Source organism: Aythya ferina, assembly GCF_964211825.1.
Source record: "Aythya ferina genome assembly, chromosome: 4".
Lineage (NCBI taxonomy): Eukaryota > Metazoa > Chordata > Aves > Anseriformes > Anatidae > Aythya > Aythya ferina.
This window is the reverse complement of record NC_140300.1, coordinates 46,934,292-46,951,498: the sequence shown is the minus strand read 5'-3', so window position 1 is coordinate 46,951,498 and position 17,207 is coordinate 46,934,292. Positions and strand designations below refer to the sequence as shown.

The 17,207-nt window shown below is 41.0% G+C and overlaps 1 protein-coding gene across 2 annotated transcripts in view; it reads right to left on the bottom strand.

The window, feature by feature from the left end:
• Positions 1 to 16,773, bottom strand: part of GRIA2 (glutamate ionotropic receptor AMPA type subunit 2) — an 89,865-nt gene extending 73,092 nt beyond the window's left edge. For both annotated transcript variants that reach the window (XM_084517549.1, XM_084517548.1), the window contains exons 1-2: positions 16,496 to 16,773; positions 16,197 to 16,337 (exon numbers count right to left, since the gene is read on the bottom strand). In XM_084517549.1, the coding sequence (XP_084373675.1) occupies positions 16,197 to 16,337; positions 16,496 to 16,583 (229 nt within the window). In that variant the 5' untranslated portion in view covers positions 16,584 to 16,773. The remainder of the gene's footprint in view (positions 1 to 16,196; positions 16,338 to 16,495) is intronic.
• Positions 16,774 to 17,207: the final 434 nt, after the last annotated feature.

The following is a 17,207-nucleotide window of genomic DNA, read 5'->3' as shown; positions in this document are numbered from 1 at the left end:
TCCCTCAAAACTACTGACAGACGCAGACCAGTCTAAACTGCCTCTCATCATCTTCAGTACTCCCTTTGTCATCAGTGTATGACATGCTTCAGGAAATAATCTGGAATGAATACCAGGATTCCAGAGAAAACAGTGATACACAATCAGATCCTGAGCCTTTCATGTACACTGAGTTACAATGTGAGAGTAGTAATGGTGTGATTGATATGATGTGATTGTACATATGATTTATATCTGATTGATAACAGTGTGCATTCACAATCAGGATCCTCAGTGTTGTAATTGACTGGTTCATGCTATGCTGCAAGCTGACTGGCAGAAGCCCTTTCCTTTCATTGCATTTCTAGGAAGTAATATCATGTTCTAGAGCATATATGCTTCATTAAACTAGAGCATAAGGTAAACTAAGTCTTCCAGTAAATAATATTATAGAAAACAAAAACAAAGAAACAAACAAAAAACTCAAAAGAAAAAAAATGGCACACAGAATCACTGAAACCTGAAGACAAGTCCACTTTAAAAAATCAGTTAATTTAAAGCCTGGTGAAAAACACCAGCCCACACACTGAAAGAGAGTCTGTCTTTAGAGCAATGTAAGCCCTTGAATCCTACCAAACATTATTGAAAATAAAGGACTGGCTGATACTAAGAAGACCTCAAACTGGAGCTCAAAAAGCCTCTCTTCGCTTCAATTTATGTTTCTTCTTGAGGGGAAATATCAAGTCCCAGACTAGAAATACACACCACTGTGACAGTTAAAACAGAACACCAGAAAAATGCAAACAATGCTGTTCACATTCAGGACTAAATTAGACATAGTAAAACAATCAATTTCTTATATCAAACATTTAACTTCTGTTAATGCTGCACAAGACATAACACTGCAAAGACAACAACAGAGGAGTGCTCTTAAAATAGCAATGCATTTTTTCTCCCAGAAAAAGTATCAAGTCTATAACTTATACATGGATTGAATTTGGCAGCATGAGCATCCAAAACAGGCTCTGGGGTTTGTAATGACACTGGAATGCACTGCCAGAAGGTAACACTAATAAGAATTGCAGAAGAGCATGGGAAAGACTGCACCCAGTTTCCCTGAAGGATACATTACAATACAATCAGAATCTTTTGTGGGAAAAGTGTATGATGATTTTTTGGTAGCACAGTGACTTTTTTTTTTTAGTGAATTTTATTTTAAAATTAGCAGGAATTAGAATTAATGCAACTTGAAACCACAGAAGACTGCAACCAGAAAAAGGATTTTTGCATATTATCAGGAAATCAATGCTGTATCTTTCTCCAGCAATATATTTAGTTTAATGGAAAGAAAAAGACACTTTTATGGAATTTAAGTATTTTCATTTACACATTACAGAAAACATGCATGCTTGTATGTATTGGTTGCTACTTCCAAGTATTCCAGAGCAAGGGCCGAGTCATATAAAGAGAAAGCTAAGAGAGATACTTTGACCACCTTGCTGTGCTCAGCTCCTGGTGTGGATGGCAGTAAATCTGGTATTTTGATGTGAACTCAAGACTGTCCCTAATTATGGGAGGCTGATAAGGCTTGCCCTCCCCCACCTTGGTTCTGCAATGCAAACAATTCAAAGTGCTGCATTCCTGACACATGCCCATCCATTCCTGCCTGTGATGCACTTCTGAGAGACCATCTATTCTGGACAAGGAATAATCAGTGTAGCAGAAGATAAACCAGAAATGAGCATCTGAAGTCACCTACGATACACCAGGGTACTAATATCCCAGAGTACTGAATACAACAGCAATATAGCAAATACTTGGAGCCTCTACACATTCCCCAGCCATGCTGTCACTGGTTGGGCAGCTCACATCCAAATAACCAAGCACCTGTCCCTCAAAAGCAAGGTGGCCAACTCCAGATTGCCGACTGCCTGCTCTTCTCCTAACTCCTACCTGGACACTGGCTGTGGCACAGACCTGGTCCTGACACAGGTAGAGTAACTGAGGATATAGCCCACTACACAATAGCACCAGCACCTCCTAAAGTATTACTAGCAGTCAGAGTTTATTTGCCAGTTGCAAAATAAGTAGGAAAAAAATGTATGTAAAGGTGAAGTCACTCATGCTGGTCACTCATGCATCCTAAATGGTAACCCATAAAACCTTTATGCCACATCCGATCACTATGAATCACTTAATTATCATCACATATTTTTCCTAAACATATATTCTTTTCTATGCCATTGAAAAGTAACTTCAAAATATTTTAGAACTTAATTGCTCATCTTAGTCTTACACTTTTAAAAATAACTTCTAGTTTCCAGGACTCCACACATAAAAGATTAAGAGAGGTAATAACTTCTCTATCACCTCATGCTATACTTGCACGTATGTATTTTTTAAGCTGATGTGCCCTTGCAGTAAGAACCAACTATCTGCAACCTTCCACAGCCAGGAGCCAGTCTATGGCCCATGGTAAGGAACAGAAGAGCTCTCTTTTCCAATGCTGCTCTCTGACTTTTAGTCTTTCAATTACAAAACTGACAATAGGTTAAGCTGCTATTAAATGAGTATAGTCTTCCATGTTTCAGACCACACAATTAGAAACTAAAAAAAATAGTAATAATGCACTGCATCATGAGCATCAATCGTAATTTAAAAAAATGCATACAGTTTATAATGAATTACAACTAGATAAGACTAAACCTAAGCATTTTTCAAAAAGAAAACTTCCATGAAATTCACTTTCATAATAGATAGATTAATAGGAAGAACAAAGAAATCCTGAAATCCTCCCATAGTGCTGGGACAGTTTAGCATACCTCTATCTAGTTAATCGGTCTGGCATCAAGGTAATTCATGCACTGAACAGAAAGGTCATGAGAAATGACAAGAAAGGAAATTGGAAAGGAAGAGAAACTGGAAATAAAATATACATGTATTGAGAAAGAGAAGATGCTATGGAAAGAGTGAATGGGCACATAGATATAATGCAAGATAAATACAAAGAGAATCTCTCAGTACATAAAAAACGGTGAAAGAGATATAGACAGATGTATGGTTACAGATTATCAGTTAGAGAAGAACAATTTTAAATATAAAGATACATTTTAAAGCATACACAGTCCATCCTTCCTGCAGTCTAACCAACTCCAACAAGATTTCTCTTGGCTAAGTTCCATTTCAAACAACCCCTAGAATACTACTTCACAAACAAGCAACAGTTCAGTTTCCATCTTGACAATTCCCTGAATCGTTACAGGTTTTTTGTTGTTATTGCTGTTTTACTAACTATAGTTTATTAAAGCCAACTAGTTGGTATATGCCAAACTAACCCTTAAGAGCTAGTAGTATTGCTACCTACACAAATGGCATGATTTTAGTAAGGAGTGTGTGTCTACAGCTGGACAGCAGACCCAGGAGCCCTACTCAGCCCCTCATCTCCTGCCTGCATTCTGGGGGGTGCAAAAGCACTGAATGCCCCTTCAAAAACACCCTTCTGCACAGGAAGGAAATCCAGACACGTGAAACAGAAAGAAAGGTAGCACACACTGGTACCCAGTCTGCTTCACAGGATTAGTGTTATGGCCTCTACCTGTCATCAGCCTCAGTAATTGAGTAATATATAACTTATCATTTAATTCAGCCATCTGTGAACCCCCTGTAATGTCTATTTGAATACATCTTCTTAAAAGTCCAAAAGTTTTGCATATATTTGCTTTTTCATATTTACACAGCGAGCTAAAATGGGATGAACTGTTTCCAAATGCATGGAGAAGGCTGGGTCAAATCCTGTGAATCACAGCCTTGCTGAGCTTTTGCAATTCCAAATAACTGTTTCTGGCGTGCAAGGTACCCTGGACCTTTCAGGACTCAGCCTTATATTAGCTGTCAGGGAAATTTACATCAACTGAATAGAGAATTTGAAGGAAAATCTAGTAAACCTATTCCTGAGGGCTGCATAAGATTTTGCCATCACTGTTATTTCATTGCCTGTAAAAAGGTACAGACACACCAGAATAGGGCTGTTATATTTATCTTTGTCTTGATGCACTCGTTTGTTATTCAACAGCATATCACTACAGTTACTCACGCCAATTTGCTGACTTCCAGGTCTAAACTGCTCACTTTTCATGCTATTGATGAATAATCTAGATCTTCACAAGGTTTTTTGGTTTGTTAGCTTTTCTTTGTAGAAACAGGAAGCAAAACTTCACAGTTAATGAAAAATCAGCGTACAATATAGCATATATTAGGTGCCTCTAAAGGGCGATAGGAACGTATTTTCCTTATGCACATCACCCTAAATGGAAAAAGGGAACTTCCATTCTTTGTACTCAGTAATCCATGGAGAAAAAAAAAAAAAAAAAAACCACACAGGAGGAAACAACCTGAGTACTTTATTGGTATCACCTGTCTCCTTCATAGCAATGGATTGTGATATGAACACAACATTCCCTACATGAAGATTACATAGTTTTAAACAAGGTAATGTTATTTTATCTGGTGGCCAAAAGGAAAATGTCATTCCTACAAACAGTTTCACTTCTTATTTCCTGACCATCTTCTCAAGCAAATACTTTGGATGAAACAGAGCACACAGAGTTGATGATCCTTCATAGAAAACATCCTGTCAACAGCATCCTAATCTTTAAATCTAGTGACTATTAGCTTAAGTGTCCATGAATGCAGCTGCCACAGCAGTTAAATGAGAAGAAATCTCTATTGACATAGCCAAAGCTGAATATACATAGAACTCTACAGATTAAATGCCCTACCCTGAATTTAATCTAGAAACAATGCAGCCACCAGAGCCATTGGGAAAACAAGTACCATGTTGGTTGGTCATGGCCAATGAGGATTAAAAGAAAATGTTATTTTTTACTAGATAAAATATTCAGCATTGAATACCAACAGTAATTCCAAAATAGTAATGAAATATTTGAAAAAGCAAACAAAAAAACACACTGCAATCCCTCCTAAGAGTGGTGAAAAGACACTTCTGCTACAATATCAGGATGAAAAACATGGGTCCACCAATACAAGATAAAATGAAAAACTTCCTTCTAAAGAGAAATCTAGAGGTTAGTACAGCCATGAGCAAAAGTGATGTGATTGCATAATTGATTGCTTCTCTTTACAAACATTCAAGATATACTTCCTGCCCTGGCTGCAAATGTATTCCATTAAGTACAGGAAAAAAATCAGCTCTTCTTTCCCACCATCCTTCAAGATCCCAGACTCTTTCACCTCCTACTATACTGCTGGGCTATTCCAACAGAAAGGTGAAAGATATGCACAGTGTGCAGAGTACTATACAATCTGAGAGCTTAAATCCACAATAGTTGAGTAAGTAGCTTCTGGCCATTGATGCCACTTCCTTCATCTCAGAGCTGCAGTCAGTCACCCAAGACAAGGAAGGAACAGCTTTAGTATGAAAGCTTCAGTTTGAAGCTTCTCAACAGCAACTTTCTGTATTTTAGGCTAATTTATTATGTTTTCCATTAGGCGATAGCTGTTGCAGGTTTCACTGCTGGGCACCTAGCTCTCCCCACTCACTGCAGGTAACACAGGTGCTTTCAGCCTCGTTCAGTTCCAAGACTCACATTAAGCTCCTGGTTTGTACACGTGACAGTGTTATGCACCACTGCTACCAAGTCACTTTGTGGACTTGTATCAGCCTACTTTATGGAAGAGAAATGAAGACATGTCACCAGAGTTAGGAAGGACCCGCAGCAACCAAGGGCTACAGAACACAGAATTCCCAGAAATGCTATAAGCAACCTGACCTGCAATGTGCACACCTAACCACTGGCTTACAAGCCTAGAATGATGCGCAGGACAGACATGAACTGCATGAACTCCTCTTTCTGAAAACTCCCACAGTACAGCAGCAGTGAGATACGCCTCTCCCCTTCTGTCAAGCTATAGTCTCTTCTTTGGTTTGTCAGGCTCACCTAGGGAGCTGCTTTGGAACAAGGTGAGGTCTTTTGAGCTGTAATAAAGAAAGTGTTCATAAAAAAAAAATAATCAAAAAGACATTTTATACCCACCACTATCGTCATTATATCCCCACCTGATCTGTATTTTACATAAAATCAGTCCTTGAGCAAAGAGTTCTTAAACTGGAAACTGGAAAGCAGAGGACAATTCTAATGAGATGGAGGAGGGTTCCCGAACGTTGCATTTTTGGTATACTTAGCTGGCTGGCAAGGACAAAATAAAGAAAAGGAAGACTAAGGAAGGAACAGGGAAGGAGGAAGAAAAAAGAATTAGACCAAAATCAAAGACATTTAAATTGCAGTGCACAGAACAAAGCACACAGTTGGTAAGCAGCCTACATGGCTAGGTTAACCATGTTCCTACTAATACTGCTAGCTTCCTCAGAAAGCTTCAAGTGACATTTAGGAAATAAGACATTTGATTTTAAAGGCACTTTTTTTTTTTTTCCTATGGAGCCATTGTGTCAAAATTAAATAGTTAGCACAAATACTTTCACAGTCTTTTTAACAGCCCAGTAGTAGCAATGCTTGTTTTGGTGAACTGCTTGAGGCACTATGAGAACAAGAAAAAAAATTTGAGCATTAGGTCTGCGCTGTTGAAATATTTCACCTATATGAAGAGAGAAACAAAACAAGTGGGGTTTTTTTGTTTGTTTGTTTGTTTTTGTTTTCGCCTAATACATCTGGATTTTAAGGCAGTTGAGATGCACTTTGGAAAGTGGCTTGTAAATGATGCAACATACACATAGAAGTCACGTATCAATGAAATACAGTCTACGAAATTGTCAAAGTTTCTAAAAGTTGTTTGGGTCTCTACAGACATACTTTTTTCTCACAAGACTGATGAGATGGTTCATATTACTAAGCATATATACTGAGTGCTATTTTGGACACTGACGGATCTGAGGCATGCCTGTAGCTTGCCAGATGTAGGACTTAGAGGGGACAATTCTAGAGCATGAGGTCACCCAGGATAGACCAAGCATCACAAACTGGGTCTTAACATGTGTTAATTGCAAGTGAATTCAAACTGTCTCCACCAGAAATTGAGGAATATATTCTTTTTATCATATTGAAACAGATGTAAAGAGATAAGTTCAAACAAACATTAAGTGCTCCACCTGCTAAAAAGGCAGTATTTGAAGCTCGTTTACTTCTATAAGCTTGCTTACTTCTACAGTGGAAGTTCATTGCTGAGTTCTATGAAGTCAAGCCAAAACTCATTCTCTTACAACTAAAAAAGCAGATTAAAAATGCAAATTTATGCAAATATATTACCAAAGAATAACATCTATGATCAAATCCAATCAAAAACAAACAAAAAAATAGCAAACATGTTTTTCCTCTTTACCTGCACAAGCAGAGACCAAATCTTAGCCTTTTAACTAACAGTACCATTTGCAAATTTATAATAAATTTAGATGGACTAATAACTTTTCTATTTTCCATAATGAATCTTGCACTACTTTAAAACAAACAGACAACAAAACCCACGTACAATAGGGCCATATATGAGCACGTACCATAAAGTTTGAAAAACATTCTGCATACCCAATTGATGCTGAAATATTTCAGTACATTTCTGGAAGTGCTTAATCCCTCCCCTCTTTCCATAAGTCATCTTTCACCCTTATACATCATATGAATTTGGATTTGGTTTTGCTCCTACCATCAGCAGAAGCTTGACCATTTACATGACCATTTATATGAGAAAAATAGTGGCCTCATCACTCTGGATTCCTAAACTATTGGTAAGGCTTGCTGAACTAATCTAATTATTCTGCAAAAGGACTGAATGACTTTTCAGACAGACTTTCCAGAATTGCACCAAGATTCAGTCTCACCAAATGAAAGCACCTGAAAACCTGGCAGATGTAAGGCTGTGAGTGCAATTATAAATTTATACTGCAATTTATTATGTACGGTGACTTACTTCTCATTTATTTCCTGAGCCTTCAAATCTATCTAGTCTTTAAATATAACAATTTTATAACCATGACCAATATTTCCTGGTGTTTATTCAAAATGGCTTCAAAAGTTTTAAGCTATGTATAAATCTGGCCAATCAACATTTGTTGATTGAGTGATTATTTAAACTGATAAAGTTTCCCTAATGGTTTTATTTTCCTCTGTGCTTGATCATAACAACGATAGAGAGAAGGAAATTGTCTTCTGTTCTCAAAACCCAGAAGTTACTTCTCCCCCTTCCAGCATCAGGACAAAAGTAAGATGTTATATTTTCCCCACACACACCCCAAAAAAATAATAGAGTCAGGAAAAAGGACAAAGTGACAGAGAAGAAGATGGACGTCAAAATAAAAGTGGCCCAGGACTCAGGGTATTCAACAAAGATGTAAAAGGCAAAGGGTTAAATTCAGATCTTCTGCCTGACACAGGCAGGTATGAAGGAAAAGGGTTAAATCCTGGATGATTCTCCTAACCACTCACTGTAGCTCTGGTGTGGATCAATCCAGCTTTTGCTACAAGTAACACTGCTGTAGCTTATGTAAGTATCAGCCAGGTATACACTAGCCATGCAAATTGTTTACCCGGCTTTTCAAGTATTACAGCTGGAGTGAACTCCCTGGTGTCACCATGCCCACACAAGGCACAATCACACGGGTTCCCACATCTGTGCCAAGAACCCCTCTGAGGCTGTACTATTACACTGTTTTGGAATTTGTTACAGTCATATGAGGGAAAAACAAAAGCAAACAAAACAAAACAAAAAAAAAAATCAGCATTTTGGGTTGGAAGACATTTTGTCAGAAACTGACAACTAGTACCTGTGAGGAACATTCTCAGCAAGAAGACCCGCAGCATCCCAAATTTCTAAGATTCATGGTAATATCAAAAAAAATACTCCAACTTGCTCAGAGCCACACAGTCTGTTTTATTAGCATATTTTTGTAGACATTCTGAGATAGTTCACACATACACAAGGGAATGTAAGACATTCAACTATTTTAGATCCACACTACATGGGATTGTAAACCACGTTAGCCTCTTTGTGTTATGGATGTAAACCAGAGTCCTATAACTACCAATTTCTGCCATTCATAAGAGGCAGAAAACAAGAAAAATAATGTAAAAAAAAAAATCCTTTCATCATGCTGCAGAGCAATTGCAAAGCCATTCTGTTGAGCTCTCTGGCACGGTTGCTGACATGACCTCTGAAAGCAGTCTTCTCAGTAAGAATGACAAGAAAATCTCCACATTACCTATTGGGTTGCTGTTTCAATTACCTATCACACTGAGTGCTTTGTTATTCTGTTACTTGCAGTTTTCAAAGTGTGTAAAAGAAAATCAGTTCACAGTATATGCAATAAGCTGAGGCCTCTTTTCCACCCCAAATGGTGTTTTTGCACCTGTAAAGGAACACACTCACACTGAGAACAAATTACAGCGGTATGACAGCCTTAACCACAGCAGCCTGAAACAATGCAGCATCAAACCAAATGTAACATTAAGTACCTGAAGTCAAGATTAAGCTGAATAGGTGGGATAGCACAGCAAGCATGTGCTCATGTATCTGGTTTGAAGATTCTACACAACCAGCCACTGCCCCTTATTGAGCTTTGAAACTCTTGTACCAGTTGTGTGAGGATGCGTTGATTGAGTCAGGGCCAAGATGAACATTTTACACAATTTTGTCCTGCTCTCATTCATCAAAAAAATCATTCCCCAAAAAAAGGTGTCCATTCTAAATCACAAATGGCAAAGTACTCAGTTTCTTTTTCAGCAATGAAAAGCGCAAACCCATTTACCTTCTGCAGTTAAGTAATGAAAATACTATTTTGATGTGCAATAAAGCCGAGCAAGTCATTCAAGGACTAGCTCAAGTGATTGGTAATTCAGTTACACATCCAGCACCCCAAGCACACAAAGCAATCACACGCCGATTTAAGCTAATGAATACAGACCTGAATATCCTTCCCTGATATCAAATAAAAGAGTAGATTAGAGTTGAAATAAAGCACTTCTTGTGCCTGATTCTGTTGCCTTCAGTTGAACTGCATATAACATTTAAGGCCTCAAAAAGGCTCTATTGATTTCTCTAAGGTCAGGTTTGGAAAAACGTGTGGGGAGACAGCAGCAACTGAAGCTGAACCCTACCTCAATGCAGAACAGTAAGCAACTTTCTTGTAAATTTTTGAAATGTCTCATGAAATAACTAGCAATAGCTAAACACATTAAGTATGTGTAAATGAAATCAGATTCAGAACAAAAATGTTAATTCCATATTCATCTCCCAACTGGAAACTTTTGGGGGAGAGGAAAAAAAAAGTAATCTTTCCATAAACTGCCTTATTTGAGAATGTTTCTAAAGACAATGAAAAAAATAAAAAATTATTATTTTTTTTTAAATCAACTGCACAGAATTAAAGACATCTATACCACCCAGTAATTCCATTAAAAATTAACAGTTCTTGAGTGCAGATATTGATTTTAGGAGATACAACATGAATTTGCTCAACACCTGCTTATTTAAAGTCTGCTTTTACTTCTTGTTTAGCTGTTTTAAAATAAGCATTCACTGTGTTAGTCTGATGCTTTTTCTTGCTCCTTCTTGTTTATCCATAAAGAATTCAATATTGGAAGACCTTAGTTAACTAAATCAAAGCCCTTTTTCAGTTTTAGCAAGGTTACATCTAATATGTACCTGCAGTCAAGGCAGATTTTTCTGTAAACTTAAAGGAAAATGTTAATGTTTCAATACAAAATAACAAAGCTATACAAGCCTACATATTTCTTATAAAAACCCACAGATTTTATCCTGTACCTCTTCAGAAATCTGTAGTACAGAAGAAATTAATCTGCAGTCTTCTAAAAGCAGATGCCAGTGTGTTCATGTTCTCATAAATGCAATGAACAGTTACAAGAACACAGAAAAATCCTGGTCATTTCAGAAATGAATGCTCCAGTTAATTGTTATATGAGAAACTCATTTAAATATAGGTAAATACATAGTCTGATGTATACAACTGAAAAGATTACAAATTCAGGTATTTATAATAACAACCTTTAAAATAACAGCTTTTCAATGTTGTTTTCAGCCTGACCTGACATTCCTTGGCTTCGGTTGTAGGTTGGTTCCAGAATATAGGCATGACCCTTCAACATAAAATATTAGTAATTCATGCACTCAATTCACTTACAGGGGTGAGAACGCTGACTTGAAATGATAAATTATCTTACTAGTGAGAGCTCTGAGATAATCCTCTTCAGAAAATGGATTGTAGGGTTTAACCAATGTCCAGCTTTTTCTTTATGTGACATCCAAAGTGAATTGTTTTTCATTATATATATAAAATTACACATGAATTTACAGTTATGCATACACGTATATACAGACATACATATATGCACACATGCATTTATATTTACATTTATATTTTTTATATTTATTTATATTTATATTTATTTATTCCTTTTAGTCTCCTAAAAATTAGTACAACCAACACTTATTAGAGAATTATTAATTTTAAATGACCTTTTGCTATAACTTTTTTTTTTGAAGGAACAGTCATAGAATAGCTTTGCCTGTTCAATGTATTTTCAAAATAACACGTTACTCTTTTTTTTTTTTTTTTTAAATATATGCTTCCCCAGTAATGGCCAGCTATTCAAAAAGAATGGTATCTGTTTAATGTCAACAATATTAATCTCAACAATATTTGAGGTATAAAAAGCCTGATAAAAGAAATAAAGAAATCAGCAGTATCAATACTCCTTGATGCATTGGCCCTTGGTTTAGTATGTGTAACAAACACTGGATAGTACAGAAGTCCTATGCATGGCCAAGACTTAAATACATCCCCAGCTATGTGCACAATCAATAGTCCTGTTGAAGTCAGTGTAAATTAAAGCTTTTATTAGCATAAATGAAGAAAACTTCATACATTTTCATATATTAAAGATAAATAAAAGCTTATGTAAACATATGCATATATTGAAAAGGCTGACTGACATACTGGTTGATTTAAGAGTTTGACCGGAATATTTAAGGCTTGACTGAGATGCTACTCACAAACTGCTATTAAAAGGTTTAAGGTTTTTAAAAGGTTCAAGGTTTATAAAGAATATAAATCTATAGTATGTCCAAAACTGCATGGTAAATTTTTATTTCAGATATATGGACAACATTAATGCAGGAATCACGTAATAAAAATCTGAAAAGTCAAGTAGCCAAGCCAAAGCTGTCACAATTGTATCTGCTCACATTTTGGACCACATCTGTGTGAAAATTCTCTGCAAGCCAGGAGCAAAGAGGCACAGCAGGGACAGCAATGGCAGACAATAAATGCCTCAGGTTTCTTTAGGTATAACTCTCAGGAGAAGAGGAACGTTTAAGACTTGCTACAGAGCTTGATTTCAAGGGGAGAGATGTTCTGAGAGCAGCAAAAGCAAAAGAGTTCCTATTTTAGGCTACAACCTGCGTAAAACGTATCATTTTATTAAGAAAACACATTTCATCTTGTCCATTTTAATTACAGGGGAGTACAGAAACTATTTCATGAGTGCTCACTGAGCCTGAGAAATGTTTTATCATGAAAAAGAAATGGGAAGGACCAGGAATATAATTGAACTGAAACATAAGTATTTATTAAAATCCTTCTTTTACTTCAAAATTATTTTCATCATAAAATATGTTCATGCAAAGTCCATAGTAATTTTAATTCAAATAAACACACCTATATTTGTCCCATCACTACCACTACAGGATATGATTTTTGAGTTAATTTTTAATTATTTTGCTAGGAGTATACTGCATGCTTTTCCTTTAAGGATGCCATCTACAGCTTTATATTCCAAAATGGCTGGGAAAACCTTTATCGTGACTCACAAGTTGCAACATGCTAGATATTCATAGGTTTTCAAAGCTGCTGGTTGTAGATATAATGAAAGGATCTAAGGTTTATGCATGAATCAGCATCCCCTTGTCATAATGTCATGGTGCAGTGATCCCTGCAGAGCTGTAAGACTTGATTTAAGACAGAAAAGCTCAACACTGTCTCTTGAGCCAGCAGAATTAAACATCTAAGATCATTCATGTATTACATCTGCACTGAAACTACTATGTGAAAAACTTGTTAGAGTTATGGAGGTTTTATAGCACTCCATAGGAAATCTCTCTTTAGGACTCCAGTATCCTTTCAGTGTAAAGATATATGAGTACATGACACAACTATCTCTCGTCTGGTTGGTGGACTTAAGAGGAAAGGATTTCATCTTCACTAATTTCTTTTATTCTTTTGACAGAATTAAGAATTAAAAAAAAAATAAAATCCAATGCTACTTATGGTCAGCACTTTTCCAGTTAGACTAGACTCAATTACACTTTGCTGAAGGACAATATAGTCCAATTTCTGGATACCTTCCAATTCCACCCTGTGAATTAACTGCAGCGCTTGCTGTACCTTTGCCCCAGCCTTTAAAGGCCAAGGAGGCTCTGTTACAGTGATCTACTTTGTTAACATGTGCCTTTACATGTGCCTACATTGTAATCCTCTGAATCATCAAGAACTCAGAAAGAGGGCCAAGTCTAGCCCATTTCTCTTAAAGGATGCAATTAGAGCAGTGAACATTTCTCTTAGTTGTGCCATTGGGCTGCAGAAAGCACCATCCCTCCATCAAAACCATGAAGCCTCCTAGTGGCTCCACTCTGCGAGGTGGCAAACTGCTATTAGATTCCAACAGCTACTCCTGATGACCTGTCAGCACAGCTTCACGCAGGACTTGCGACAGCACAACAGCCTAAAGTGACTGTTTGTTACAGATATGCTGGGTGAGGAAAGGCAACCTATGCACTATGAAACAGGGAATCCACCCCTACTCTGCTGTACCTGACTGCTGGTACCTTTAAGTGACTGAGCAGCCTTACACCAATTCAAAACCTTCAGTGGTACATGAGCACAGCTGCCCTCCCTTCTGCAAGTTTAGGAACCTAATTTTAAAATAGTACCAGTAATAAGACTTGTTCATTAGAAGACCCCTTGCTCCATGAATAATCTCAGAGTATGTGCAGACAGTAAGGGTGAAGTTTCCTTGAGATAGTCCTACACCTTCTTTCTTCTTCCTCATCTGTTTTTTGAAGTGGCGGGAACCGCATGCCCCAGCTTTCCTGTCAGGATGGAAGCTCATCCTGCCAAGAGCCGTGCTGGCCTCCTGCAGGCCTCCTGCCCCATGAGTACGCCACAACAGAAGTGTTCCGCTTGGTGATTTTACAAAATTTGGTTGTTGTTCGTAAAGCAGAAAGAGGTCTTTACGTCTTTACTGCTGTTACGGTTTAAGCCTGTTACTGCTCAAGGGAACTCTTGGTGGAGTGAAATACCTGGACAAGCACTGAAGCTTTTTCAGCTCCATGTTACACCACATTTCTGTGACCTTCTTTTACATTGCTTAACTGTTGGTTGTGCTGGTTTTGGACACAGGTTTTTCATGCACTACTCTGAAATAACCACCTGCAGATTTTTCAATATTTCCAATAAAAATGAATCTAAAAGAAGAAAAAAAGAGGATGAAGAAAATGGATCCTCCTTAACCAGCTGCACACACAGGCCTCTGCAAATTTACCAATTGCTGAATTTTGCTTCTTGTCTTCAGACTTCCTTTTTCTCCAGCCACACCTTTCTTGGAAGGTAATCAAGGAAATACTCGACATATTTTTAGCATATAGTTCACTAGTTAATTAAAACCAACTGACAAGATAACTTCACTAAACCACCAGTAGCAACTAAGGTGACTAAAAAGCGAGTACCAGTTTATGTCTTAATTTGGTGCTCTCAGAACAGCTTGAAAATGTAAGCCTTGGACAACATTCAAAGGGAAACCCAAAACGTGGGCAGAAGACTCCCTTCTGCTGGAAGTACATCGCTGCAGACTACAGCCTACATGGGTCACCTGCATATTGCAAGAATTCTGCACGCACATATACACACGAGCAAAACTTGCCGGGGCTAGAGGAAAATGCAATTGCTTAACCTTCTCAAAGACACAGTCTTTGACACATATATGACACAGACATGTCAAGAAATACTCATCTCTAGTACCAGTGGAAAAACACACTCTGTTTTAAACAAACCATTTTCAGGATTTTGCTCACCACAGAGAATTGAGAAGCACAGACCATCACATTTTTGCAGAACGCCATGCAGACCACTACACAATACCCTACTTCACCGACAGACCTGGTAACGCATACTGCAGATTCAACCATGTGTCGTTCTGGTTGCTGGAAACCCTCATTAGCTGGGGATGGAAGCGCTCCCCAGCAGCTTGTGGGAATTAGCAGAGCAGCCCCAATGAGGCTGGTACAATGCTCCGACCTTTTCCGACTTGAGCCTTTCATGAGCTTTCAGCAACACGTATAAGGATGAGGAAAGTAACAAGGAGCATATTACCTTCTTTATCCCTCTGCTGCGTGCTACCCCCCATCCATGCAGCTGAAAGCTCCTTAGGTTGCCCTCTTGCACCACCTACCCCAGAGCCTGTGCCGAGACACCCCTCTTCATCACCGCCTCGCCTATCATAACGTGGCTGAATTTGGGGGGGGCAAAAGTAGGGGAAAAAAAAAAAAAAGAAAAGAAAAAAAAAAAGGTTGCCGGCAGGGGAAAATTGCTCTCGCTGTTAAGTAGCAGCCGGATTCAGCACCCCTCGTGAGGGACGCGGGGACGGGTAGGGGCTAGCAGGGAAGAGGAGCAGAGGGACCGCGCCGCTGGGGGGAGCCGGTTCGCGATGGAAACAGGGGCACGGGGGAGGGCGGCGGGGACCCCCGGCCGCTCCGGGAGCCGCTCGCGGCTCTGCCCGCTGCCGGCAGCCCCCGGCCGGGCCGAGGCAGAGGCAGAGCCAGAGGCGGAGCCAGGGTGCGGCCCCGCCGCCCGCCCACGCTGCCCGCCGCCGAGGGGGCTCCGGGGGGCTCGGCGGGGGGCTGCGGCCCCGGAGCCCCGGCGCGGCGCCATGGAGAGAGCGGCGCCGAGGAAAATGGCTGACGGCGCACCGCGGCTGCCCGGCGGGATGCGGGTCCGCCCGGCACGGCAGCCCCGGCTCGGCTCAGCTCGGAGGGAGGGCGAGCAGCCGGGCGGGGGCGGCGGGAACCATTTTAAGGCTCCTGCCTCCCTCCTTCCCATCCTCCCTCCCTCCTTCTTTCCTTCCTTCCATCCCCCGGGGCTCCCGCACCTGCCCGGCGGCTGCCCCTCGCCCCCCGCTACTCACAGGCGTTGGTGACGGCGAAGCTGTTGGCGACCTCCAGGTTGTCGATGTGCGGCGTGAGCCTGAACTCCGAGGTGGAAAACTGAACCATGCCTACCCGAAACGCACTGTACTCCTGGTCGGCGCCCCTCGGGAACAGCCCCCCTGCAGGGAAACACACGCACACACGCCTCGGTCAGCCCGGCCGGGCAAGGGCAGCGCCGGCACCGCCACCCCCGCGGGGATGCCCCCGAGCCGGGGGCCGGGGGGCGGCGAGGGGCCGGAGCGGGGCACGGCCGGCAGGAGGAGAGCCGGGCACCTACCGATCTGGATGCTGTTAGAATCCACCCCCCAGATCAGTCCCCAAACCACAGGCGCCAGGAAGACAGAAATATGCATAATCTTTTGCATTTCCAGGAAAAGTAGAGCATCCACGAAGCCACGGAAAAAGCCCTTTGCTTCCTTCTCTCCCTCTATCCTTCCTCCTCCTCGGAGCGCGCTCCTCCTGGGTGCGCAGCCGAGCTCCGAGGCGGGGAGCCAGCCCCGGGGGCAGGAGCGGGATGAAGCCGGTGCCCGAGCAGCCGCCGCCGCTCCACTGCTGGTCCCGGCTCCGGAAATAAGGCGGGGGGGGGGGGGCGGTGGTGGTGGGGAGTGGGGGGAGCGCGCCCGGACCGGCCCTGCCCTCGCTCGCGCGCGCGCCGGCGCGAGCAGGGAGCCCCGCGGGAGCGCGCGCGCGCGGGCACGCTCCTCCTCGCCTCCGCGCTCCCGCGCCGGCAGAATTCAGCACCGCGGACAGCGCCGGGAGGGGAGCGGGGAGAAGAAGGAGGAGGAGGAGGAGGAAGAGGAGGAGGAGGAGGAGCGGGGGCGCCGCGACCCGTCCCGATCCGGCCGCGGGAGGAGAAAATTCTATATATTTAACCCCGAATCCTGCTTTTTATTCGTGGGTGCTTTGTTCCTTCGCGCGCGTGTCGCTGGGCTTCACCGCGACGCGGCCGCCTCCCAGGTGCAGCACATTGCTCCGGCTGCTGGGCCCGG